Raw genomic sequence first — 25,462 nt, forward strand, 5'->3', positions numbered from 1 at the left:
GTCTCTGCAGGCTTCCCCCAGGACCCTGCTCATAGTGGGTGTATGTGTGCCTGCATGTATCACCTGGAGTACACCCTCTAATCTCAGGCACAGTTTTAGTGTAATTTAACTCAGAAAAAAACCTTTTTGAAATGTAGAGTCACAAAAATCAAAATAATGATAACAAGACATACATTGAAAACCTTTGTTTCTGCTCCCATCTCATTGAGTCCCCACTCCCAACAGGAAACCATTTTTATTAGTTTTTTATGTATCCTTCCAATGTCTATCTCAGGCACATTTTATATTACGACTTTTTCCCTATTTAGAATTCTCAATTCTTAATTTTCCTCTTTTGGGTTCCTCCTCATTCATTGTCACCAGCTCATGCCTCTTCCTCAGATGGAGGTTCTAGGGACCAGGTGGGATGGGAGGGAGGCAGAGACAAGAGATGGTGAGGGGACTGGGGAGAGCCTTGGTACACAGGGGCCTGGAGTCTGGAGTCTTCTGATCATTCTAGATCCCTTTGGTTGGGCCCTCTGTGTTTGGAGAAAGTATTCAGAGGACTTCGTGAGGAGTGTCAGGCCTCTGCTTTAATTTTGGGATGTTTAATTAGACCCAGAACAGAAATCCTCTCAGGGAAGTGGTCCTTTGTTAGGATGTAATTCCCAATGGGTAGAAAACCTCTGCCCCAAGGGAAAACCCAGCCCAGAAGGACTTACAGATCTCAGGAGGGGTTGGAGTGGATGTGGGACCTGGCTGGTGGACAGGCCAGCACTGGACCCCCGTGTTCCTCCAGGTGCTCAGGTGCCTGTGTCAGGGCTGGATGAGCTGTGTCATTTGTGGAGACATGGAAGGGACCTGATCTCAGATGCCTAGTGCAATCCAGCCACCAAGCCTCTGGATGTTCACCTCTGTGAAGACCACAACTGTCCTGCTCCCTGGGTGGAGCAGGCCTGGGAGCCAGTGAGTCTGGGCAAGAGGGCTGCCTCACCTACCCCTCAACTCCTAGCTGTGGCTGGGGTTCCTTGCTGGTGGTAGTGGTGGTGTGTGTGTGTGTAGAACAGGGAGTGGGGACCAGTTGATGACAGGATAAAGAGGAAGTGGGGGAGCCAAGTGCTTCCCTGGAGACCTGGACAAGTCCTCCCCCAGGGACCAGCCACCCTTGGAAAAGGCCCTCCTGGGGAAGCCTGGGATTTTGGGGGACAGTCTTCTGGAGAGGGGTGACTTCTGCCTTCGTTGGGGCACAGGCGCCAGATGGATGTTCATCTCCTAAGCTTCAGGAAGAGTTCAGGGCTGCCAATAATTGGGTTAAAAAGCAGAAAATATTATCCTTAAGAATATTCATGATAAGTGTATTTATCCTGAATGTATTCAAATACGTTCATTGGACAATAATTTCACAGATTTGGAGAATGTTGAGCTTTTCGTAGCCTGCGTGTGGCTGCTTTTAGAGATTAGGAACAAGGAGGTGGAGGTGCCATCCTCCATCCTCCTCCTGTCCCTCTACCCAGGACTCTGCCCTGCCTCAGGATTCCTGCCTGGGGAAGATTTAGGGAGACCCCTCCCTGGGGTTTGACGTCTCCTCAACTATACTGCTATTGTGGGTAACAGTACAAACTGGTCATCTGGAGAGGCCTCTCCCTTTGGTTGGCCCCGTATGTTTGGGGAATAGTTCAGAGGACTTTGTGAGGAGGGTGAGGCCTCTGTTTAACTTTGAGTTGTTTAGTTAGATCTGGAACAAAACTCATGACCAAAGTGTCAAGGAGTACGTCTAAAAAGCACCCTGTAAGCCCCTTAAGAACAGGGAAGAGGGAAAAAGGCAGAGGCACTATGAGCTGCTCCGAAGAAGCCCTGTCCCACTTGCACCCACAGGAGGGCAAGGAAGAGAGATGAAGGCAGGTGGTGCAGGAAGCCCGTTGGTGGTGCTTGGTGGGCTGTGCAAATCCTGCCGGCCATCCCCCTCCAAGGGTGCAAGTGGAAAGGGCATGGGAGTGGTTTGACACTCTCTTACGGAACCAGAACAATTAGGCCCCAGAGTCTTATTTCCCAGATTTCAGTCTCCTAGCACCAGTCAAGCTGCCTTAGCTCATCTTGAAGTGGAAACAAGTCTGTGGATATGACATTACCTCAAACAGCTTAGAATTATAGAAAATTTGCCTAAAGTCATATAGTAAGTAGTGTGATAAGAACAGATGAACAGGAGCACAGCAGGGTTGCAGAGTTGGCACAACCATTTTGTAAGCTGAGTAGAGAAAGAGAACTTTGATTTTGTTTCTTAGGAAGTTCCCATCCATTGGAAGGAGGGGATGTAAGTGATCATATAATGGCCAGTCAGGGAAATAGAGTGCCCTGTGGCCCAGGGGTTAGGGTTTACGGTGAGGCCGTCATTTCTCTTTGTTTCTCTTTGTTCTCTGTGGACCCAGGCAGGACATGAGGAGGAGGATTCAGGGCAGAGTGAAGGTGAGCCCCACAGAGCCGACACTGGGAGAGGCGATGGGGACGTGGCAGGTCCAGTCCTCCAGCTGGTTCTCCTTTGGTTTCCTAACTCTGTGAAGATGCAGATGGTGTCCTGCAAAAGCACATTCCTGTCCTTCCCTGCCAGACAGCGGGACACCCTCCCTCCTGCCCTTCTTCCCTGCTCTCACCTTCCCACTGACGCCTGGAATCTCTTGTCCACTCCTGGTAGCAGGGAAGCCAGAATGTTTAGCAGGTTCTGAGTGAAGCCCAGCAGGGCCAGGGATGGACAAGCCAGGGAAGTCCAGGCTCTAGAATAAGGGCTGGAAGTCCTCTGGATCCCTTCTGACCTGACTTTCAAACCCAAGCCTTGAACTTGGAAGCCAGTGAAATAAGAAGCACAGAGCCAAGCTGAGAGCTGTGCTCTGAGTTGGAATGTGAATACTCTCCTTCATTTGTTCAGTTTATCAGGGCAGATGTGGGGCAAAAATGCAGTCCTAGGTTGATGGGAGCCTTGGTCCCTCAAAGAGTCACAGGCTGTTATTGGGGAGGGGGCCTTCCAAATGAAGAGAGAGGCAGTAATAAGCAGACAGGTGGTCCCAGCAATGCCTGAAACAGACAGGGAGAGGAGGCGAGGGAGGAGAGCCTTAGGAAAGGCCTGGGGGGGAGTAGACATGAGGAGTTAACGTGGAGCCCTGAGGAGCCTCCACCCCGAGGCCTGAGCAATCCCAGTTTAGGGCCCTGCTGCCCCCAGTCCTCAGATTTGGGTCCACCTGAGAATCCTGCTAATGACAATGGCTACGGTGTGTGCCAGGCTCACTTAATTTTCACAACAGTGGAATAAGGTAGGCATTGTGATCTCAATTTTACCCATAAGGAAACTGAAACACAGAGAGGTCCTAAAAGTTGCCTAAAGTGACGCAGTAAGTGGTGGAACCAGAGTTCAAGCTGAAGTCTGATGCAAAACTCCAGCCTCTGACCACTGTGACTAGATTGCTGCATCTGCGGGGGGGTTAGGTCACAGGGAGAAAGGAGATGACGGCTTTGTGACCGGGGAGCTCTTCTTTCTCCGATTCCTGCTGTGCCCAGCACAACACCAGCTGTGCCTGGGGATGAAGGTCCAGAGGGTGCTGTGCGCTGTGCACCCTGAGGCACACTGCAAAGGCACCCAGAAGCCTGAGGTGCAGGCAGCGTCCTTCAGGAGCTCGTGTGCTACTTGGTTCTCCACAGGGGGAGGTGCTAGGTGGTGGAGGAGGGATGGCCACTGGGGCTGGGGGGCTAAGGTGGTGAGAGTGGCCAAATGGGGAGAAGAGAGGAGCAGCCCGGGCGGCTGAGGAGGGTGGGAGAGGTGCTGGCCGTCCTTGTCACTGTTGTCCACAATATGCAAGGACAAGGAGCGTGGGCCATTTCCATTCTGAGCAAGTAGAGCTGGAGGGAGCTCGTTATGCCTTTTCTTGCTGCTGCGCTGCCCAAGAGCCCCCGGCCTTACATGTTTGTGGTTCGGTGCTCTTCCCTTGGACGTGACCAGTGGGCTCTGAGCAACACTTGTGAACTTGAGTGTAGAAAATGGATGAGAAGTTTTTATGGTGGAAGAAGCTTTTCTCTGAAGTCCCCGCAGAAAGCCCCGGGACAGGGTGAGGTTTTGGGGATCTGGGTTGGCTTGATGCAGCTTATGGTCCTGATGGTGTCTAGGGTGCCAGGGGCTGAGTTTGTCAGAGAGACCCATGGGTGTTGGGGTGATGGGCCTGTGATCTTGCCCATGGCTTCTGCCCTTCCCTCCTCACCCCTTTGGGCCTGGACAGTGGACTTGTGACCTGGGGCTGAGGCTGAGGGTGCTCGGGTGATACCAGGCAGAAGAACTGGGCCAGGACTATGATCCCACCACATCGCCCGAGGCCGTGCAGAGGTGTCGGGGCACACCTGCCTCATCATGTGCTGGTGAGAGGCGGGGGTGGGTGGGCGGGAGTGGGCTGCTCTGCAGGGGTGGAGGAGATGGCTTGAGGTTGGGGTGAACGCAGTGATGACAGATTTGCTCAGAGTTTCTGTTCCCAGAAGACAGTTGGTGACAGAGCTGTGGCCAACTGTCCCCTGGGCTGAGGGTGAAGCTGTGCCCCGTGGTGCTACTGGAAGGCCTGCACCAGCACCTGCCGGGCAGAGCATCCTGAGCTCCAGAGGCCTGGGTGCTGGACTGCTCAGGCCACGCCTCTCGCTGCCCACCCAGCTGTAGTCAGGGCTCGCTGTGGCCCTGTGATGGGGAGAGGGCATCTCTCTCTCTCTCTCATACACATTCATGGGCGCACACACAGACCCATCCTCACCCTCATCCTCGCTGCATTCTCCCTTGCACACACAAAACTATTTCCTGGTCCTCAGGTCTTTACTCCATACGTCTCCTGTTTTTATAGTCTCTGCTGGGGTTTAAGCTGAGAATTTGGTCCCCAGACTCTCCTCTTCTCTCCCTTTCCAACATGCAAAAGCTGGCTGTATGACACTCTGGGTCTCCTCAGGCTTCAGAGGTGATTTGACCTCGAGCTACAGATGGGGACACCACAGGCCTGGAAGGTAAGTTTGAGGTGGGAGCAGGGAGGAGGGCTGAAGCCTGGTGGCTCCCCAGTGAGGCTTCCCATCGTTGGCAGGGCCACTTCCACCTCAGGCCATGGCAGCAACAAGACTTCAAGTCCCCTTTCCCAATAAAGAACACATCCTCCCTGGAAGTGAGCTCTGCCTGAGGCAGTCGGGGGATAGCAGGCACCATAGCAGAGGGATTTGTTAGTGTGGAAGCAGGAGGGGAGGGGAAGCTGGTGGGTTTTGGTGTTGAAAATGGACATTCTGGGTGATGAAAAGGAACATGCACTCTTAAACCATGCCCAGCTGCTCCCTCCCCTGGTGAAGAACAGAAGACCCTGTGGGGTTTCTATTTCAAATTCCTCATTTATTTTGACATTCACTTGGTTGTGACTCCAAGTTATCAAAGATGCAGGACAAGAAATCTGTAGCAGGAGTAGTGAGGTGGAGGTGGAGACAATATGGCGGAGAGGGCTGGGTGTTCCCCCGTCCTTCCTTCTCTTCCTGTTTAGGGTGCAGTTTGAAAAGTGTCCACATGGTGTCCCAGAGCGCAGACTCCACAGCTGGACAGTGCAGCGCACCTGAGCGCGGTAAGCTGCTTCTTCCACGGGCCAGGCCCTCCCAACAACAGGGAGGCGGCCAGGCAATCTTGAGCCTGTGCCCTGAGCGATGGGGGGCTGTGGGAGAGAGCTGTGGCCCCCCGTCTCTCCAATGCCCCAAACCCAGATTTTGATTTGTGGGTTGACAGAATTCGGGCTGCGGAAGCTATGGGAGGAGATGGGACTGCACAAGATGCTTTGCACTCAGGGACCCCAGTAGATCAGGGGCAAGAAGCGGGTCATGGTTAACGGTTGTCTTGATTTCTCCAAAGGCCGGCGGTATGAAGACATTCTTACTTTCTGCTGAGGGAGGACAGCCACTGCTGTGGTCGATTGGCTGTGGAATTCCAGGGCAGCAAGGCACTGGGGCTGGCGGTCAGGAAGCGGCGAGGGCGGCCAGGCCCAGCAGCTCACATCTAGGGTGTGCTCGTGGCCCAGTAAGGGCTGGTGGGGGCATGGGATATGGTAAAGCTGCTGTCCTAAGCTGCTCCCTCTGCGCTCAGAGACAGATCTCACTACCTCCACCTAGAGTCGCCTCCTGGTAGAAGAGAAACGTTACCATTCGAGGTCACTCAGTAGGAGGGTCAGACAAACATGCTTGCTTTTCACTGACAATGAAAATTGTTTTGCCTGCTAGTCCTGTGTTTTACTGTGGTCTTTGGTCTGTCAACACGCATCCCTGCACACAGGATCAGGCAGTTGGCAAGTGCATCCAGCCCCTGCAGGGATTAGGGCAAGAGAGAGTGGCCCGGCCGGCAGATCTTCTCAGGAAGTCTGGCTTCGTGGAGCACTTAAGGACCCTCAGAGTCCATCTGCGCAAGTCTCATTTCCCTGGAGAAAATGGAGTCTCAGAGAAGATAAGTGACTGGTCCTAGAGCTAACGAGTGATCAAAATGTGACCAGAGCTAGGTCCTCTGATTCTCAACCCAGCGTGCCTTAACTACAGATGGAGATGCAAGGTGACAAGTGCCCGAACAGAGTGATGCAGAAGTTGTGGAGAATTCTCTCCCCCTCCCACACTCCCCCAGCTGCCCCCTGCCCTTTCTCAAATGGAAAATCAAGATTGCAGCAGATGGGCCTCATTCAGAACTCAGGAGTGGGTGGGGGTTTTGTATGTCCTTAGAAGGGGGGGCAGCCACCCCTTACTGCTGAGGCAACTGGAAAACTCACCAGATGCATTCACTCAATTAGCATAAGGCCACGGCTGAGTTATAAGCAGGGAAGTGGGAGGTGGACTTGGGGCTGGAGTGAGACAGCAATAAATAGGCCCTTACCCGGAGACTGGGGGCTGGGGCAGCAGAGCGAGGGCAGCGAGTGTGGAATCCAATTGCTAAGTCAAATCCCTCCCAGGAGCGAGGGCTGCTGTCCCTGGTGGAATGAGTGGTCCACTCTATAGTGTCCTGGGTGGAACAGAACTCCGGGCCTCTAGAGGGGCTTATGTGGCTTCAACGGCTGCAGCATCGTCCCATGGGAGACTCTCAGGCCGTTCAGTACCAGCCAGCTGGTTGCTGTGGGGATTGGCAACCATAATCATATTTCGGCACATGCTGTCTGGGGTCAGATTTTTCTTTCTAGTTGGTACATCAGAGACCCTTCCACTCTGCAGCTCCTGAAGGTGGCAAAGACCCCTCTGTGTGCTGGTGGTGACTGGTGTGTGTGCACGCCCCTGAGAACGCACATGCCTTCACAGGACTGCATCCACGCACACCGCTCAGTGTGGTGGACCAGGGCCCCGGAGACCATCAGCAAATCTCACTCACTAAGCTACTCGAACTCCAGTAAGAAAACTTGAAAAGGATTCTCCAGCAGGGACAGCTGGTTCCCGAAGCAGAGAAAGAGGATTTGCGGGGAGACAAGGTTAGACAGTCACTTTTTGGTGCAGACCCCACAAATAACCTTATGCCATGGCCGTTAAAGTCAACTCGACGTGTCCCATGAGGAAGGGCGCAGATACAGATCTGGCGTGTTCAGGAACCAATACCCGTATTGGAGCAGCTACAGGACTGCCGTCTCTGCGGTCACCAAGGTACAAAACTAGATTGTCAACTAGCTCTGGGATGCGTTTTAGCAAGTCCTGAAGAGGTCCCTTCACACCGCCTCCTTCCCAAATTGTGCCATGTCCTAGTTCTCACCTTGCCCCTGCCCCTCATCCTCTTTTCTTCTTTCATCCTCCAAGGACTCTGGAAGCCTCTGGTGCCTTTGCTTAGCTCTCCCTGGTGCTCCTCCCCTCACAGTCCGCAAAGCCGGGGTAGGGGAGAAGTGAGAGGGTCGTGGCGGTGCAGGGCTGGCCAGAGGAATGTCCCAACAGAGAAAGTGGCAAAGCTGCCAACTCCACCTGTCAGGCCCTCACCTCTGGGCCACAGGGTTGGAACCAGACCCTGCCCTGGTTCCCAAAGCACTCAATAGCTTGAATCCTGGTGAACCCTCCACTGAGGGGGCAAGAAAAGCCAAAGAAACTGAGACAGTCCTTACAGGCTGTCAGAGGGGTCATCGCTGCCCCCATGGCTCCTGCTGGGCCAGCAGCTTGGTGTGTGTGGGGCTTGCGGGTGAAAGGGGTTACACGTCTGTGCTAATAGCCCTTGGATTGGTGAAGGCCTCGCGCCCAGGGCCTGGCCACGTCACCGGGTAACTCTGGGGTGCTGCCAATTTGAGGGCTGGAGGGCCCCCCTCCTTGTAGTACAAGGGAGCAAAGGAGAGCCTCTCGCCTCCACCCCCATTGGGCACCATGTCAGCCGTCCGTATGTAAAAGGGGGAGCTGTATGGGGAGCAGGTGGCACAGTGGCTGGCTGCCACCCCGCACGGCTGGCCGCAGGGCTCGCCGGTGAGAGGCGCCAGGCCGCCTCGGCCATCCAGGGCTTGGGAGCTGCAGGCATTGCATGTGGGGCCTCTGGGGGGTGTGGGCAGGTCGTGCTCCTCCTCCTCCGCCTCCTCCTCGTCTGCATCCTCGGCTCTGCTCTTCTTGCAGCAGTAATACTGGGGGGAGAGGGGGGATGCTTGAGGGCCGAGGGCTCCCTTTTGAGTGTGCCAGGCACCCACGCCCCTGCCCCATTGAGGACCCTGTGCCCGGCACTTTGTTGGTGCTAGAGATAGAACTCAACACCAAGAAGCCCACATTCCACAAGTGTATATCCCAGCCTTGCAAGAGGGTTACTTTCCCTTTTCCTTCCCTCTACTTCGCATTGCATTAACTCCAGCCCCAAGTTGAGGGAGGGAGGGAGGGAGGGACACACAAATCATACTGAGGACAGGGCTGCTGGGAGCAGCTTTCAGAGTCTTCCCAGAATGGTGCCCTGCCCAACACTCCTGAAATTTCAGAGGTGCAGGAGACACAACACAATGACCCAGTATCTTCCCAGCATACTCTCTTTGGGTGCCCTGAAGGGTGCAGGGCTGCATGGCTCCCTTCTGACCGCCTCCCAACTCCCAGCCCCCTTGCCTTACACCTCCCACATTCCATAGCTCTGGGCTTTGTCACCCTCAAAGTGGGCATCCAGTTTCTGCCCCCATAATGAGGAAGTGGTTTGCCAGTGGCCTCTGGCCACAGGCCCAGTGGACTGACCTGGAGCCTACAGTAGCACAGGACAGCGATGATGCAGAGGAGGATGACCGTAGCTAGGATTCCGCCAGTGATCACAACCGTTCCCGCTGTCATCCGCCCGATGCCCCATCAAACTCTGCAAAGATATGTGTGGAGAGGTGAGCATAGGCATGGGGCAGGGCAGCCCCTGCGGATCTTTCTGCACAGCTGGAGATGACTTTGCAGGGGGGCCCTGAGAGCAGCCGGAGCAGAGAGGGCCCTGGGCACCAGGACACCAGGGGCGTCCTGAAGACAGAGGGTGGTTGTGGCGCAGGGCCTGGGCCAGCCAACCCAGGGGCTTCCAGCTGTGGAGGGAAGAGAGGAGGCTGAGCGCTAAGTGAAGTGTAATTTAGTCTGTGTGAAGCACTGAGCAAGCACTCCGCTGGTTCTCTCAGTTGATCCTCACAGTAACCTCTTGGGACAGTTATTAACTATCCCTGTCTCACCCAGGATGAACTGAGGCTTTGGCTGGTTTGGCTGGGATGCCTAGCCTGGTTCACCCCAACGGCCATGCTCTTCATCGCTGCCCTCCAGGGCCCAAACACCAATGGTCCCTGAGCTTTTGACCCCAGGCCACGGATCTCAAGAGGTTCCGCCTGGTTCTGCCCTGGCTCAAACGCACACTCCTTTTGTGGAAAACAAGCACAAGGTGAGCCCAGAGGGAGCGGCAGGTGGCATTCGACTCCTGGAAGGTTGTGGCGAGGCTGGGAGACGGGTCCTGGCTAATGGAGGCTGAACTAATGGGACAGAGGTGAGCTCTGGAATCTTCCAGCAGATTCCCCTTTTGGGCCACTGAGTGGGGATTTCCGAGCCCCCCAGGCACATGGGGACCAAGGCTGGCTGTGCCAACGGAGCAGGCGGGTGGGAGGAGACTGGCATCTTGAGGATGGGAGAGTGACCATGGGCACTTACATTCAGTAAAGATAACGGTGACCTGCAAGACAACAAAAGGGACGGAGATGTTGGAAGAAGCGTTACCCCCTGAAAAAGGCCCCAAGGGTGGATTGGTCCCTCCGCTCTACCCCACCTCATCTTGCCTTCCTCACTGTGTGCTCTACCATCAATAAGCCTGCAAATCCCAAATCTGGTTCTCCAGCTGTGTCTCCAACTGCTCGGAGACAGACATTTCACTCGGATGTCCCACTGGCACCTCGAACTCGATTATGACAGGCTAAGTCATCACCCTCTCTCCGAATGGGCTCCCCTCCTCCGACCTCTCCATCTGTTAGCGGTTCCCCCAGAGCTGCTCTGGAGGCTTCTGCAGTTGTTCGTTACTCAGAGGGCAGGTGGGGCTGGAACGCATGCTGCACTCTGCTCTGAAGCCGTGCACCTTGCTGTGTTCACCTGGCGGAAGGGGCACCTTTCTCTTCACCCACCGACTCCATCTGCTCCTCCCCATCATGCTGCATGCACCCCAGCACTGCTTCTGGTTCACTCAGAGGTGCTCACAGTGTGCTCTGTGGACCACAGCACGGGCAGCACCTGGGAGCGGGTAGAAATGTAGCATCCCAGGCCCCATCCCAGGCTTGGTGAGTCCGAATCTGCATTTAACAAGGCCCCAGGCGATGACTTTGCACATTAGAGTTTGACAGTGCCACGGGGTGTCCCCTAGTTGTCCAGACCTTAAAACTCACGAGTTCTTCTTTGGCTTCCCCCAGTCTTCTGTTCTCTACCTTAGTGAAGACTCCTTGCATCTCGTGCCTGCACTCCTGCAGTGGTTTCCTAACCCGGCTCACTGGTTTGTCTCCGAGCACCCTTTGCGCCACCCACAGTTTAGCCTTTCACCAAGCCCCAATGCCCCTTAGTCCTCCAGAGCCTTCCCAGTGTCACACTGCCCGCAGGATACATGGATCTGGACACGAATTTTTAGATGGAACTTCAAAGGCCTTGCCTCGCCCCACTTCCCTGCATGCTCCTCACCAATGACCTTTCCCTCCTCCCCTCCCACTGTCCTCCTACAGGAATCCTCTGCCTCTCAGGCAGTCCCAGTTCTTAGGAAGCGTATAGCCTAGTGATTAAAAGACACTTAACATACTTTATGATATGGCATACACATGCAACCAGATACACACAGACCAGGGGCTGTGGGAACACGGCAGGGGCAGGAGGCAACTAACTACTGGGGGAAGGATCCGTGGAGGATGCTGTGTGTGAGCGAATCCTAGCAGCTGAGTGAGAGCTTGTCCAGCAGACAAGGTGGAGAGGGCAGAACAGACAGTCCAGAAGTATGAAAGAACGGGGGTTCTGGGAACTGTAAGGAATCTGGAGAGGCCAGGACAGGGTGGGGGGTCCTGGAGCCCCCTTGGGGAGGCTGTAAGCCAGGCGAGGAAGTGGGATTTAATGCTCAGGGTTGCCGGGGGTTCCTGCAGGCTTTCAGTAGGGGAGGGCGTGACCTCGCTTCCTCCATCCACTTAAATCCTGCCCATCCTTCAAGGCTCTGAGAAGCCCACCCTGACCGGCCCATCCAGATGCTCTCTCTCTTTCTGGACTCCTACTGCAATGCCTTTCTATGTGCCACTTTTCAAATCCTCTCTTGGTAGGATGCTTATCAACTTTCATATGGGAACATCTTGACTCCTCCACTAAATTATGAGTCTTTGGGATCAAGAATTGTGTCTTATACTGTTTCCTGCCCCCTGCGGCATTATACACAGTGCCTGGCACATAGCGGGTACTTAATAAAAGTCTGGTAATAATCTCACTTCTCATGGTCTGGCATTTCTTTCACAGGCTTGGCAGTTATGACTCTGATCTACCACCAGGGGGCAGCAAGTTCTATCTCTCAGCTCACATCCCATCTGCAGCCTTGAGCATCACTGTTAAGACCAATTAGACTCTGCCCAGATGCATGGGGAACTATGATTCAGGGGTTCACTGGGGCAATCGGTGGGGGGCAGATGAGCCTCAGCTTTGGGAGGATTTACGTGCCTTCACTACAGCATCACCGCACCCTGCCCTCTTCCCCTGCATGCTCACCACTGAGGGCTGCTTGAGACAGAGAGGCCTACGGAGTGACCTGAAGTTGCAGGAGGAAGCAGTGAGCCACTACTGAAAGTTGTGGCCTAGTCATCTGGGATGTGCCCAGCCTGTTTTAGGAGACAGGGAATTATGAAGCCATGTAAGAACAGTGCCCTCCCTCCTCCTGCCCTCCCCTCTTTCAGTACCACAGAGGCTGTACAGCAGAAGTGGCCTGGAGATGCGGCACATGGCAGTGCAGGCAGAGGCACGGGTCTGAAGGCCCAGGTTCAAGGCCCAGCTGTGCCACTTAGCAGCCACCCCATCTCAGACACTGACCTTCTTTCTCACTTGCAAAAGAGACATTAACAAAAAACTCAGCTTACAAGTATAATGGTGAGGAAAAAGTGAGATTCATGTATGGGAGGGCCCTCTGTAAACTCTAAAAGATCCTCCAAACATGGTTATTTGTGGGGAAAAGGAAGGCTAGGCATTTTGTGGCTGCTGAAGTCTGGCCTTATAATCATAGGCCAAGAAGACGTGTGTAAAGGGCACACGTAAAGTGAACTAGCCAGGTCCCAGCCAGTTCCCCTGAGGGCCCAGTACTAACAGTACAATTCAGCATTTAAATTCCCACATGCAGTGGCTCTCTGTGATTTTAGGTGGGCTCAGGTTCTCTTTGTAACTAGATGCAAATGATAACAATAATTTCCTGCATGTAAACAGCATTCTACAGTTTACAAAGTGCTTCCTTTTACATCCCCTCTGTGATGGGCAAGCTCTAAGATGGCCCCAAAGAGGCCCTGCCTCCTGGCAGTCATGCATTGTGGGCAGGTACGAACTGTGACTGGCTGCTGACCCACAGAATACAGCAAAGGTGATGGGATGTCACCTCTGGGAATAGATTATATAAGATTCTGACTTCCCTCTTGCGAGCCAACACTCTCCCTTGCTGGTTTTGATGAAGAAAGTTGCCATGTTGGGGAGGCCCATGTGACAAGGAACTGAGGGTGGCCTCTGGTCCCCCGTCCAATGGACAGCAGGAGTTGAGGCCCTGAAGCCAACGGCCCCAAAGGAACTGAACAATCACATAAGTGAGAGCAGAAGTGGATCCTTCCCCAGTTGGGCTTCCAAATGAAACTCCAACCCCAGTGGACACCTTGAATGCAACCTCATGACAGACCCTGAAACAGTGGCCCCAGCTAGCCGTGCCTGGATTCCTCACCCACAGAAACTGTGAGATAATCGATGTGTGTTGTTTCAAGCTGCTAAGTTTGTGGTAGTTTGTTATGCAGCAAAAGATAACTAATGCACCTCCTTTGAACTGTACAAAACCCCACATGCAGGAGGGGAAGCCAGACCATTAAGTGATTTGCCTGAAGTCATACAATAGCAAGTGTCTGAGTCAGGACCCAAGGGCCAATGCTGTGGAGTTTCCATCATACCAGCCGCCTCCTGGTTAGTGTCCGGGGACAGGAGAAAGAGGGCCCTATGCTCCCTCCCAGGACCTAGCAGATCTGGACAGACGATTCAGTGGTGACCAACTCAGGGACTGAAGGCAGCCAAACAGGACAAACCTGTTGCCCACCAAAGACTCCTGCGGCCTGCCCTCTGTGACCAGGACTATCTGGAGCCCCCTCCCCACCCAGGGCCCAGGCACCCTCTCCAGAGCCTTACACTTACGTGAAACAGCTGGAGCAGCGATGGCTCATTCACTCAGTCTGCTGCGCCTGAGCAGATAGCAGTTGGGGGTGTGTCATGGCCAAGGGCGTCAGTCCCTGCCAGAGAACAGAGGGGAAGGTCAGTGAGAGCTGGAGGGGGAGGCTGGGAGGACAGACAGGCTTGCCTTGGCACCTGCTTGTGACCCCATGACTCCGGAGTGGAAGTCCCCTAAGGGGCTTGTTTCTTGACTTCCACAGCTGCCTCAGTCTCTGAGGCCCCCAACCTAAGACCTGAGGACAGACCTCTAAGGCCACATCCTATCCCGTCCAAGGATCCTGTCCTTTCCCTCAGTGCTGCTGTCCAGAACCCTCTGCCCAATGCAGGCACAGGATGCTGGGCAGGAGGCTCTGCCTGTTCTGGGAAGTGAGGCTCACTGGGGGGAAGGGAGTCCAGTGGCCTCATTCACGCTCCACTGGAGAATTCTGACCTGTCCCCTTATTGCCTGCACGGCTGATCCCTCCCACTATGGCCCACAGACCTCTTTTCCATTCCCTTCTCCATTCTCCCCTGTCCAAATTCCCAGTGCCCAAAGCTGCACACTCTTTTCCCTTACTCCAATATCCTGACTTCCTTCAGGTCAACATGCCAACTGGACAGTCAGATGAACAAGTTCTGCAAGATGACAAGATTATCATGTGATGACAAGATCATCCAACTGTAGTGCTGATGGAGGAGGGGGAGGCAGGACCCAACTGAAATTTTTAGAAATCCAATTATTGGGGGTCCCTTCAAACCAAAATTCTTTAAATATCCACTCCACATTATTTAGAAGAGAGCCTGGGCCCTACCCTGGGAATCAGGGAGTGGGGAGAGAAAGGACGCCCTCTGGTGGTGATGCTCAGCCCCTGCTCATTGTCCTGAGGAGGGCAGGCCCCACTGGGTGTGTGTTTGTACTGGGGGGGGAACCCAACCATTAACCAGATTCACAGAGCCATCTTCCATGGGGACAGGCCAGACCACCTCCAGGCTCTCTGCCTCGGCCAGAAGCGAGAGGTCAAAGGACAGACGTTAGCATGTCTCAGGGACTGGTGCTCATCTGAGGTCAGCAGGTCTCAGGAGCAGAGCTCCGGAAGAAGTTGAGAAGGAGCAGACGTTCACCTACAGAGTTGCCCATCTCCTTCACCTCCCTTCCAGATCTAGGCCTCAATACTGTCTCCACCTCCTGCCTTGGGTGTTGTGGGCACTCAGGCTTTCTTTTCTCAAAGATGTTCTCATGTTCATTAAAACAGAAGACATATGTAGCTGGATGTCAGAGCGAGACCCTTCCTACCTAACTTTTGATTGAGATGCCAATTGATAGAAGTCAGAGGACTAAAGTGACTTCAGGACAGGTCCCTCTGCCCTCCATGTGCAGGGGAATGTACACAGGAATGTAAGAATGTCTGTTTCAGGATCCATGAACCCTTTCCGCAGCTTTGTAAAATAAAGATGGGTCAAGAATTTGGTGGAGACTTGGTGAGGAAGATTTCCTTGGCAAGAGCTGTTGCTGAGCCATAATCCCTCACTCCAACCCCCAGGGGAGAGGGCCACAGTGCTGGAAAGGGCCGGCTGTCTTGAGTCCTGTCCAATAGTGCCACCTGGAAGCACGAGAAGACCCCAGTTGATGAGGCTGGAGGTGGCCTCCAGATGCCCAAGGCTCGGCAGGAGTTGCAAGAAACACCTGGAATAAAGCTGTCATGCTCGCCTGGGTTAAGGGAACAGCAGGAGAGTGGGGCCCAGCAGGGACCCTCAGAAGAGCCCACAAAAACATTTACAAAAGCAAGAGACAGTTTTAAGAGTCTCTAACCAGTAAGCATTCCCCATTTCAATCCTGGAGGTAGGGAAACAGCAGCTCTTGGGGGTGGCAGGAGGGAGGGCCAGAGTAGGGGGTGCAAACAGCAAAGGGATGTGGCCCACCGCCCAAGTCGCTTCTAGCCTGAAGCTGATCCAAATGGGAGGAAAGGAGAAGGATAACGTGGTCAGATTGGGAGAGTTTTGATTATTATTTGTGACTGGCATTCTAATTTCTGAGTCAAGACCACATCCATACCTTAGAGTGACTATAAGACCATCACCTAAGAGGGAATGGAAAAGCAACAGGACTGGCCCAAGTTTTATCTAGGGCAGGGTAGATTTCTCCCACTGAATACATTTTAAAGCAAAGAGATGCTCAAAGAAAAAAAATCAAAGTTGCATTTTCAGCGCAACCCATGCAACATGCTTGTTTAACACTGCAATTACTTATAGAAAAATGATCCGTGGAAATGGAAGGTCTAAGAGATCTGGCCCAATAGCTTTATTTTGTAGATGAAGAAACCGAGTTCAGAGAGGACAAGTGACTTGCTTAACCACACACAGCAAGATAAGAGACAGAGCAGGAGAGGTGTTGGGAGTGGAGCCTGCTGGCCCCAGGCCAGGGTCCTGCCATTAGCACACTGTCTCTCCTTCCAGAAGATCTGCACTTATTTCACCAGGAGCTAAGGTATCCCCTGAAGTAGGGTTTCTCAAGTTGGCTTGATGGTAACAATCACCTAAGCCACAAGTTAAAAAATGGAGACTCCAGACCGACTGAAGCAGCATCTCCCAGGGAGGCGCCCGGGACTCCGTGTTTTTAACAGGTTTGAGTCTTACCATCTGGCCCTTTTGGGAAATGATGTAGGAATGAAGGTCTTTGGGAGGATTTCAGGCTGGAGGCAGCAGGCGAGGTGGGTGACCTTGCAGAGCCTGTGGCGTCACCTGCTGCCCATAACAAGACGGGCTCCGGATCCTGTGTCCTTGGGGCTAGTGGCCCAGAAGGCAGGAGGAGGAGGGGAATGCGAGGAGAAGCGTAGGTACATGGTCTCTGGGTGGGATGAAGCCTATAAAGAGGTCAGGATGGGGGTCCTTAAAGGCCATTCTTCTGGTGGAGACTGGGGGGGCATTAAAAGCCACTCTGATAGAATGGGTTGGGAAATGGGTTTCCCACTCCCCACAAGGCCAGGGGTCTGTGCTCTCTCTGAAGGGCCCCTGCCCTCAGTGACTTCAACTCTCTGAGACAGGGTCCCCTCCCTCACTGCCCTAGCAAACGCTGGCAGGATACGCCAGCTGCAGCTGCCAGCAGCACATGTAATTAATAATCGGCTGCCCCCTGCTCCCTACTCGGCCCCCTTAGGAGTACAAGTTAATTGAGTGGGGCCTTAGCACCGGCTGATCTCAATTTCTTCCGATGCAATTAAGCCTTTGCCAATCATTTATTAACTCATGAAATTGACACAGCAGGTTAGCAGCCTCGGAGAAGAGGAACAGTTTTCCTCCTGGTTACCTGTCTTCCAGACAGCAATCCTCAGGCAAGGCTGGCAGAGGGGATCGAAGGAAGGGGTTCCTTTTACTTTGATTGTACTTATGGCCATTGCTAAGCCCTGACCTCCAGGATGAGGGTGTGAAGAGTCGGTGGCCAGATTGGTTCCTTTGCCCCAGACGGGCAACTACAGCAAAAAACAGGCATTTGCCCTTTGAGAAGGGGCCTCTCTAAGAGATACAAGGAACCCTTGCAGATCATCAAGGGAAGAAAAAAGAGAACCCCAATGTAATAATGGGTGATGGACAGGTGGCTTATGAAAGAGGACCCCAAAAGGCTAACAAGAAAATGAAGAGATGCCCAAACTCACGAGTAATCTGAGAAATGCAAGTTGAAACCACAATGAGCTATCAGTCTATGATGGTAGGACTGGCAGAAAATGGGAAGCTGGATAATGCAAAGTGTTGGAGCAGATGTGGGAATTTAGGGGCACAGCTGGTGGGGGTGTAGCTCGGGCAACTGTCAGGGGAGAGACCTGGCACTACTGGGTCATATTAAGTTCACACATACCCCACGAAACAGCAATTCTGCTCCCAGGTCTATGTCCCCCAAATTTCTCGACACATCCATAAGGGGTCATGTGTGATGATGTTCATCACTGTGTTGTTTATGTGGCAGGGACCTGGAAGCAAGTTCAGTGATCATCACTGGGGAGGGAAGAGGTAAAATCAGGTAGATGCACACCTCAGAGGATGACACAATACTGAAAGCAACCGGCCAGACGGACCATCGCTACACATAGCAACAAGGATAAATCTTAGCGTGGCACCAAGTGAAAAAACCAAAAAACCCAGAATGAGATGTAGAATACTGCTTACATAAATTTAAAATACAAGCATATAGATCAATAATTCACATTTTCAAGAACACATACTAAAACAAAAACAAAAAAACAAAAAAAATCCCCAAGCTCATAGATACAGAGAATAGACTGGTGGTTGCCAGAGGCCAGGGGTGGGGGAGGGAAGAAATGGGTGAAGGTAGTTAAAAGGTACAAACTTCCAGTTATAAGATATGTAAGTCATGAGGATGTAATGTACAGCATGGTGACTGTAGTTAATACTACTATATTTACTGCATATTTGAAAGTTGCTAAAAGAGTAGATCCTAAAAGTTCTCATCACAAGAAAAAAATTTTTTTTGTAACTCTGTAAGGTGACAGATGTTATCTAGACTTATTGTGATCATTTCACAATGTATACAAATATTAAATCATTATGTTGTATACCTGAAACTAGTATAATGTTATATGTCAATTATACGTCAATAAACAAAAACAAAAACACATACCAAAAAATAGATACATATTAAATATGTTAGAATGGGTGACGATGGAAGGAGGAGAATGAAAATGGGAGTAAGAATAAAAGAGAAAAAAATAAATAAAACAAGAGAGGGGCCTTGCACAGACCAATGATAATGATAACGTGGAGCACTGAGAAGTAATACTGAGTATTATTAACTTAATCTTCTGCACCTGAGGTCCAATTCAAACAAAAAAGAAAGGGGGCTCTCACCGCCCCCCCCACACTGCCTTCTATGATTGACTTAATGCTGCACATTTTTACTTGACCTTCCTGTTTGTCCTCAGGTAACTGTATTTGTTGATACACTGGTGTCCTGTGGGTGTATTTTGCTTCCTTCATTAGATTATAGACCATTTGAGGGCACAGACTTGGAATCCTGCGTCTTTGTAAAGCTCCATGCCAGCTGCCTGGTGTTCTGCACATTCTAGACACTGGGATGGCAGGTCTAATGCACGTGGAGGGCTGTTCCAACACATAGCCTTCACTCTCATCTCTTCTGCCGTGTATAGAAGGAGCACTAGGCTAGGAGTTCCAAGATTTGGGTTTAAGTTCTATCATTTACACGCATTACTTGGGTGACTTTGGACAATTACTGATCTCCTTGAGGTTCCTCTGTAAACTGAGAGTAAATGATAGACCTTCCCTTACAGGGTGAGGATTAGGGGAAAGGGGGACGGTTATTTAAAATTATGCTGCTGTCTAGAGAGGGTGGGTGTTGTTCCAAGGACTCAGGGTCCTGCAGTCCTCTGTGCTGCTAACAGAAGAGATGGCCCTTCATGCTCACTCGTCCCTTGATGAGTTGGCTATGCCAAGGTTTGGGAAGAGACCTGGTAAGAGCTGGACCACTTGGCAAAATAGAATGCGAAGAGTTTATTGGTATATACGGTGGCAGGCAGACCGGTGAGGATGGGGAGAGGAAGCGAGAGGAGCCAGAAAAAAATGGCTGAGGCTGGGGGGCCCTGTTGATTCTCTTGGCCAGTTAAAAATCCCAGCAGTCAGTCAGTGTAAAAGGGTTTTAAGATTTGGGAAGTCTCTAAGCTTTTTGCGCTATCTTCTCAAATTGTCGGTAACTCACAAATATGAGTGATATTTTTCTCACTTGTGGCAATCAGATGAAGGGGCATATGGTGGAACGCAGACGACACAGCAAAAAAGGAATTCAGCAGACACAGGAGTTTAGAGCCAGAGGTGACCATGAGAATGACGGCCCTTGGGACAGATTTGGGGCTTCCTATGAGCCCTGTAATTGGGGTCTGAGCAAGTCCTGCCCAGATCTTTAGAACACGTGACCCCGCTCATATGTGAGTTATGCCTGAGGCAATGCGTGTGAAGATAGTTTGTTGTTCCTTGTCCATTCTGGCCTTGTCCTGCCACTTTATCTGAGAGGCTCCTGATCACGACCTTGATTAGCGTTCTGGCTGGGACGTCTGTCTCAGCATGATACTGTGGAAACTCTGTGCTAGTCCCCTCATTTATTCTTCATCTGCTCATTACTGAGCACACTGCCTGGCACTGAGCTCACCTCAGGGACACAAAGATGGTGAGGCAGAGCGCCCTCAAGAAGCTCACAGGGTGGGTGGGGGGCTAGTAAAGAGTAGTGGGCATGGCCTGTTCTCAGGTCCCAGGACCCCAGGCCTGGCGGAGCCTGTGCAGTCCCTAGCAGACCACCATAGTCGTGAGCCTGCCAACTCCCCGGAGAAGGCGTAGCTGCTTGTCCGGTGCTCGGGGTTATCAGTAAATGTTTGCTGCAAAGAAACAGCAAAGACAAGGGGGCCCTCTCCTCTCAGCCTGGGGCTGTCCCGGAGGTGCCGCCTGCATCCTTGATGTCTGTCAGAGGTGAGGCTGAGCTCACCTCCTCCCTGACTGGGGTGGCACAAAGATGGGCCACTCTGCATGGCCCCTCAGTAAAAACTGGGCTGGTCATGGAAGAACAGTGGGTGCAGGAGTGCGGGCGCCCTCACACCTGTAGAGCCTGAGAACCTGGCTATGGGCCCCTTGGGCTGCGGAGGGCATGTGCCTTTATCTAAAACCCCATAAGCACGTTGCTTTGCGTCAGCCCCACCTCACAGCTTTCCCTGAGCTCCCTTCCTGCAAACCCCAGTTGCACTTATAGGACACAGGTGGGACTTAATTACGTATGTGTCATTTTGGATGGGTGTGGGCTATTTTGTGCAGATGATCCTTGCCTCTGCAGCTGTTGAGGTCAGGGTTCCCGGTCATGCGTCTGCTCTCTCTGCTTCGGAGAGACAGGTGTAGAGGCCAGTACACTTGTCAACGGCTTGGTTTACCTTGGACTTGGCTTTGTTTCCTTTTCTGCCTTTCAAAACAACGTTCATCGCTGCTCACAGAGTTTTCCTGTGCTTCATCTCGTTGGATCTCCAGGCGCGGCAGTCTTGGATTTTTCTTCTTTTACAGAAAACATTGAGTTCAGAAAGGCCACACATACAGCTATTTTGGGGAGAGCTAGGTCACCCTGCCCGCACTGTCCTTCCATGACCAGCACAGTTTTTGCCGTGTGGGAACATGGAGAGTGGGCCATCTCTGTGCCAGCCCAGCTCTTCTGACTCCACATCCTGTGCTCTTTCCCAGCCTGACCATTCGCAGGAGGGACGGGGGCCCCATGGCCTGTGTTGTGGGAAGGGGTTTGCTTTTCCTTTTCACAAGGTGCGTTGTTCTGCACCATAGGCTGAGAGTTCTGTCCATCTGTATTTGATGTCTACTATTGTTTGGAAGGTGATCGAGATCCCCAGGCAGCAGGCCTCCAGCCCAATGACTGCTCAACAGGCTTGTCAGGAACGGCAGAAGCGTCTGTGGGGTTTGTTTCTCCTCTCTGGCAAGAAGTCAGTGGCCTGGAAGAGATCCAGATAAGGACACAGGCCACTGAAGGGACGGAGAGTTTGGTTTCTGAGGCCAGATGGCGACAAGGAGGGGTATGGCATTAGGCTAACAAGTCGGCCAGAGGGAGCTAGCCTGTGGGGACTGGTCACAGGACTGAGAGTCGTGCATCTCAGGGTGGCAAGAAGTGGGAGGCTTGCTCGAGGCTTTCCAAGGGGGACAAGATTTGAAGTAGGGAAAAAATTATACCAAGGAAAATTTTGAACAAATCCAAATTACATCACACAGGACACAAACAAGTGTAACAGGGAGATCTGGAAACTGTCAACCCACAGGGAGGCTTGGGGAGCGTTACTGAGCTGCTCTGCTCTTCCGTCTTCCAGCCCAAAGGACCTGGCCTATTTCTCCCAGTTGGGTCTGACTGGGCCAGGCTGAGGGCAGCAGGAGGGTGGGAAGTCCAGGGTGGGGCAATGCAGCTTCTGAGTTTGGGGACCTTAAAAAATGCATCAGGGGCTGGCCCCGTGGTCTAGCGGTTAAGTGCGCACACTCCGCTGCTGGTGGCCCGGGGTTTGGATCCTGGGCGCGCACCAATGCACCGCTTGTCCAGCCATGCTGTGGCAGCGTCCGGTATCAAGTGGAGGAAGATGGGCACAGATGTTACCCCAGGGCCAGTCTTCGTCAGCAAAACAATAGAGGAGGATTGGCGTGGATGTTAGCTCAGGGCTGATCCTCCTCACACACACACACAAAAAAGCATCAGGATTTATTCAGAATCCTTAATCACTTCAGAGAAAACATTCTAAAATGGGCAAGCATGCCTTGAGGAGGACTCTCAAAAGTCCAGTCGCAGGTGATCAGGTGAAGGAGGCAGCGGGCCTTCTGCTGCGTGTCCAGGAGGGGGCAGCACTCCATGGAAACCACAGGAGAAGACCAAGGGGAGGGGCCTTCAGCGAGGGCTCGCGGCAGAACCGGCTGGGCAAGCCTAGCGCAGACACAGCAGGGCCTGTGAGTCGGTCAGCAGAATCTGCAAGGAAACATCCGACTGTATCGGAGCAAAACTATCCTGGGGGAAGGGGTTTGCTTTTCCTTTTGGCCACACGGATTGGAGCTCCCACCTTCACTTAGTGAGCAGGAAAGGGAAATTCACATCCAACACACCTCATATTCTCAATAGCTCACACACACACACACACGCTCAAGTCAACTGCACACCACAGTATGTGTGGTTCCTCTTCCACATTCTGGGTGTAGTATTCTCAACTAATTCTTTGGGTGTCTTTGTGAAGTTCCAAGTCAAACTCTACCAAAAATTGACTTATGAGAGTCAATATCCTGGTGTGTAGAGAGAGTAAAACTAAGGAAACAGCACCTGTATCTCAACGGATCCCATTTCTGTCTGAGTTACACTCTGATTTCTCTGGCTGGGGGAGGGTCCTGTGATGGCTCTTACAGCTGAATCTTCATCACTTTGCTGACGCAGGATGGGGTGGGCAGGCTCGTGCTGATTCTAAACTGCGCCTTCTAACTCTTCCCAGAAGTGGAGCTCGAGGACAGCAGTCCCATTTCATCCTTTGGCACCTGAGGGCTGCAGCTGGGGTGGTGGGAGGGGGGGACTGCACGTGGCCAGCTTACCCATCGCAGATAAGCCTTGCTCTCCCAGAAGACAGGTTAGGAAGGTTAGGAAGAGAGCGACTTGACACTTCTTTTGTGTAACAGGAAAACATTTTAAGGTATAAAGTTTAGAGCCTTTCCCTCCTCTGCTTTCTGCTAAATTGTGTCTACTAGCTCATCTCCTGGACTGGGCAGATCTGGGGTAAAAGGTAAGTTGAGAGGTGCCATGCTGTTTGAATTTATGTGAGAAAGAATTTATGTTTGAATTTATTGGAGTAACTGACCTGAATACACTTAGACAATGAGAGGGGAGGAGGAGAAAACCAAGATATTGGGAGAGATGGAGATGGGGAAAGAGGATTTTGTTTTGTTTTATATATATATTATGAATGTAATTTCTCCTTTTAGGGGCCAAAATCTTCAATAAAGATTTAAATTACTTTCCAAGTATGTTTTGCCTATTGGATCTGAGTTTCTTCGAATGTGGCACATTGAAGAGACTGAGCCCACAGGGCAACTCTTCTTTTGTGGGTTATAATCATAAAGGAAGAAGACTTGTCCAAAGAAAAATAATCAGTAGGAATTACCGGCAACTCTCAGAGATAGGAGGATGCCAATTTAGTTCAAGTTGAAAAGAAAGACAGACAGATTAACATTTATGAACTTCCTAAATTTTAAGCATGTGTATGTGTGTGTGTGTTGGATGTTTTTCTGGAGAGGTAGTATATAGCTTTCGTCAGTTACCAGAGAGTTCTGTGACTTCAGAAAGGTTAAAGACCACAGAGTAAGATGATGTATAGGAAGGACGTAAAAGAGGAAGGGGATGGCTAGGAAGACAACAGCTGTAAAAAATAATAATAATAAAGGAGAAAGACTTCTGTCATGGGACCGGTAGGTAGATGAAGGAAGAATAATTAAATTTAAATCAGTTATGAGTGGCCAAGACAGGAAGTCATTTCCACGAACAAAACCAAGCCAAATAGGAGGGGAAAATAAAAAGACAAAGAAGACAGGGATTCGGTAAGAAACATGAACGATAAACATAATTAACTTAATAATAAATAACTTAAATAAAAAAATAACATAACTTAATTAAAAGTTTCTAGTAGGAAACCCTCTGGGACCAGCCCATGTCAGCAGTGGCTTAGGCCAAGGTCTCTGGGTCTCTATTTTTCAATCTCCGAGGGGGACATTTAAAAATAATCTCCTCTTATTTGCATGATCACTTCTTAATTTCATACATTTTTCCTACTTGCTACTTTGGGCTTTTCTTATCAATATCTTTGAATATTACTAATCAGGTATATCAACTCTTCCAGTGTCATAAATACTATAAACGTTTTTCCCAATATGGGCTCTTTTTCCATCTAAAAGTTTTAAATTTTTAGGGAGCTCTTTCGTCCTTTTTTCTTTCCTACTTTGTTTAAGAAGTTTTCTTGCACAAAGTATATATACTTTGCACTTGTACTTGCACCTTTGCAACCTTGTACTTGCACAAGGTTATATAAGGAATTTTTCATTTTTTAAAATTTAATTCTTCATCTAGCAGGGATCTGTTTTTGTATTCCTAGGGTTTCAGTTTTTGTGGTCTTTTAGATAGAGAGCCATTTCTGTCAGTTCAGCCTAATTTTCCTAGAACTAAGTTATCATTTTCAGCACTTAACAATTTCAGATTTATATTCAGATCTGTTTCTGAACTTGCTATTCAGTTCTATTTACCTATTTGCCTATAATTATCCCTATACCCTGTTTTCATTAACTTGCTTCATAATAAAATTTAATGGCTGGTAAGAGTATATTTTAACTTTTTACTGAAGTGCAACATATAGAAAGTGCACAAATCATAAATAAGGACCATGATGAATTTTCTCACATTGAGCACACCCATGTAACCAGCACCCCAGGAGCCTCCCCTGGAGCTCTGGCTTTGGGTCTGTTTTTACCCCAGGGCAGAGCTCTGCTGGTGGGCACGTGAGTGCAGACTTCCTCACGGCCACTGGCAGCTCTGCTGCCAGCTCTTGGGCCATAGCCATACACAAGGCCCAGGGCCTCCTAACAAGAAGCCAAGGTAGGTGAGGTTGTTGTGGCTGGGATATGATAAGGAGAGAAGTGTGGACTTCTGCTCCAGGGCTTTTCCACTTGGAAAGGGCGCTGAACCGTGTCATCTGTAAATGAGCAAAGAGGAAAAGCTAGTAAAGCCTGTAGCCTCTCAGTTTCTTCTTACCAACAGCAGGGAGAACTGGGCCATTGCCTTTTCAATCTCTGTCCAGGCTGGTGGGATTGGAAGTATCTGGGACACGGCCTCCTTGAGAGGGTGAGGAGCTACAGGTGAGTGCAGGGGCTGCTGCCTCCGTCCTCTTTACAGAGAGCTGCCAGGGGAGGACATCCAGCCAAAAATTGAAACTGCTCTGTGTAATATCGTAAAAAATTATTTCTCTGTTGCGGACAGGGGAATCTTTACGGGTGATACTGTGTTTAGGGAAATACAGGCAGAGCTTGGAGATATTGTGGGTTCAGTTCCAGACCACTGCAATACAGG

At 51.3% G+C, this 25,462-nt stretch overlaps 1 protein-coding gene across 1 annotated transcript; it reads right to left on the reverse strand.

Moving 5' to 3' along the window:
• Nucleotides 1-6,643: 6,643 nt before the first annotated feature.
• On the reverse strand, nt 6,644-13,905 carry FAM163A (family with sequence similarity 163 member A). The gene is made up of 3 exons (XM_058539961.1): nt 13,816-13,905; nt 9,160-9,274; nt 6,644-8,573 (listed from the first exon to the last, which is right to left on the reverse strand). The coding sequence occupies exons 2-3, from the start codon at nt 9,250-9,252 to the stop codon at nt 8,157-8,159; spliced, it is 510 nt and encodes a 169-aa protein (XP_058395944.1). The 5' UTR covers nt 9,253-9,274; nt 13,816-13,905; the 3' UTR covers nt 6,644-8,156.
• Between the last annotated feature and the right edge of the window lie 11,557 nt (nt 13,906-25,462).

The sequence above is a fragment of the Diceros bicornis genome, chromosome 4 (genome assembly GCF_020826845.1).
Source record: "Diceros bicornis minor isolate mBicDic1 chromosome 4, mDicBic1.mat.cur, whole genome shotgun sequence".
Classification (NCBI taxonomy): Eukaryota; Metazoa; Chordata; class Mammalia; order Perissodactyla; family Rhinocerotidae; genus Diceros; species Diceros bicornis.

What these genes read in the sequence shown, in the direction of transcription:
- FAM163A (XM_058539961.1), bottom strand. Translation starts at nt 9,252, where the DNA reads ATGACAGCGGGAACGGTTGTGATCACTGGCGGAATCCTAGCTACGGTC. An exon ending in TGTGCTACTGTAGGCTCCAG is followed by an intron (nt 8,574 to 9,159) that starts GTCAGTCCACTG and finishes CTCTCCCCCCAG; the next exon opens with TATTACTGCTGCAAGAAGAG.